The following is a 1,073-nucleotide window of genomic DNA, read 5'->3' on the forward strand; positions in this document are numbered from 1 at the left end:
CACAGCGCAGCAGTGACTTCACCCTTCCCTGGCCCGTCCGGTCGGGGGCGGCGGGAGGGGCCTGCCCCGGCCCTCTGTCACCGTCCCGCCGCCAGGTGTTCTTCGTGGAGTCCGTCTGCGACGACCCCGACGTCATCGCCGCCAACATCCTGGTGGGTGGCCGTGGGCGCCCGCAGGGGCAGGCGGGCGCGCCGTCCCCCTGCCCCTCCCGAGGAGCGTGGGCTGTGAGGGAAGGGCCGGCGGCTGCCCGAGGCCGGGCGGCGCCTGAGGGCCTGAGTCCAGGGGACTGACCGCTCTGGGGGGGCCAGATCGGGCGCTGCGGGGGTTGGGGGGCCCTGCTGTCCCCAGAGGGGCCGTCAGCGCTGCCGCCCGCGGCTACAGGAGGTGAAGGTGTCCAGCCCCGACTACCCCGAGAGGGACAGGGAGAACGTGATGGAGGACTTCCTGCGCAGGATCGAGTGTTACCAGGTCACCTACCGGCCCCTGGACCCCGACAGCCACGACAAGTAAGGGGCTGGGCGGGCGGGCGCCCCGCTGCCAGACCCTCCCCCGACGCCGCCCCTGGGTGGTGCCCGCGGGCGCAGCGTCCTTCAGCTCTGGGCGGGGCTCTCCCCCGGCCCTGCTGGGTGCCCTGCGTGGGGCGCTCGGGGCTTGTGGGGCGTCAGGTGCACCCCGGCGCCGCCACCACTCCCAGCCCCATGCTGGCCGCCTGGGGCTCTGCGCCCCTCGACTGGAGGCCCCCCCGGCTGGAGCCCCCCTTCCCGGCTGAACCCCCCTCCCGGCGGGAGCGCCCCACCGCCCCAGGCCCCCGCGGCGCCCCCACTCGCCAGCCGGCGCTCACGCCCGCCCGCCAGGGACCTGTCCTTCATCAAGGTGATGAACGTGGGCCAGCGCTTCCTGGTGAACCGCGTGCGCGACTACATCCAGAGCAAGATCGTGTACTACCTCATGAACATCCACGTGCAGCCGCGCACCATCTACCTGTGCCGGCACGGCGAGAGCCAGGGCAACCTGCAGGGCCGCGTCGGCGGCGACGCGGGGCTCTCCCCGCGCGGCAAGCAGGTGGGGGGCCC

General features: G+C 74.7%; 1 protein-coding gene across 1 annotated transcript in view; it reads left to right on the plus strand.

Annotated features, from left to right (window-relative positions):
* Window positions 1-56: 56 nt before the first annotated feature.
* Window positions 57-1,073, plus strand: part of PFKFB2 (6-phosphofructo-2-kinase/fructose-2,6-biphosphatase 2) — a 4,653-nt gene continuing 3,636 nt past the window's right edge. Inside the window, exons 1-3 of the mRNA XM_012734805.1 lie at window positions 57-152; window positions 382-506; window positions 855-1,062. Of these exons, the coding sequence (XP_012590259.1) occupies window positions 433-506; window positions 855-1,062 (282 nt within the window). The 5' untranslated portion in view covers window positions 57-152; window positions 382-432. The remainder of the gene's footprint in view (window positions 153-381; window positions 507-854; window positions 1,063-1,073) is intronic.

The sequence above is a fragment of the Condylura cristata genome, unplaced genomic scaffold (genome assembly GCF_000260355.1).
Source record: "Condylura cristata isolate star-nosed mole 26May11 unplaced genomic scaffold, ConCri1.0 scaffold00073, whole genome shotgun sequence".
NCBI lineage: Eukaryota > Metazoa > Chordata > Mammalia > Eulipotyphla > Talpidae > Condylura > Condylura cristata.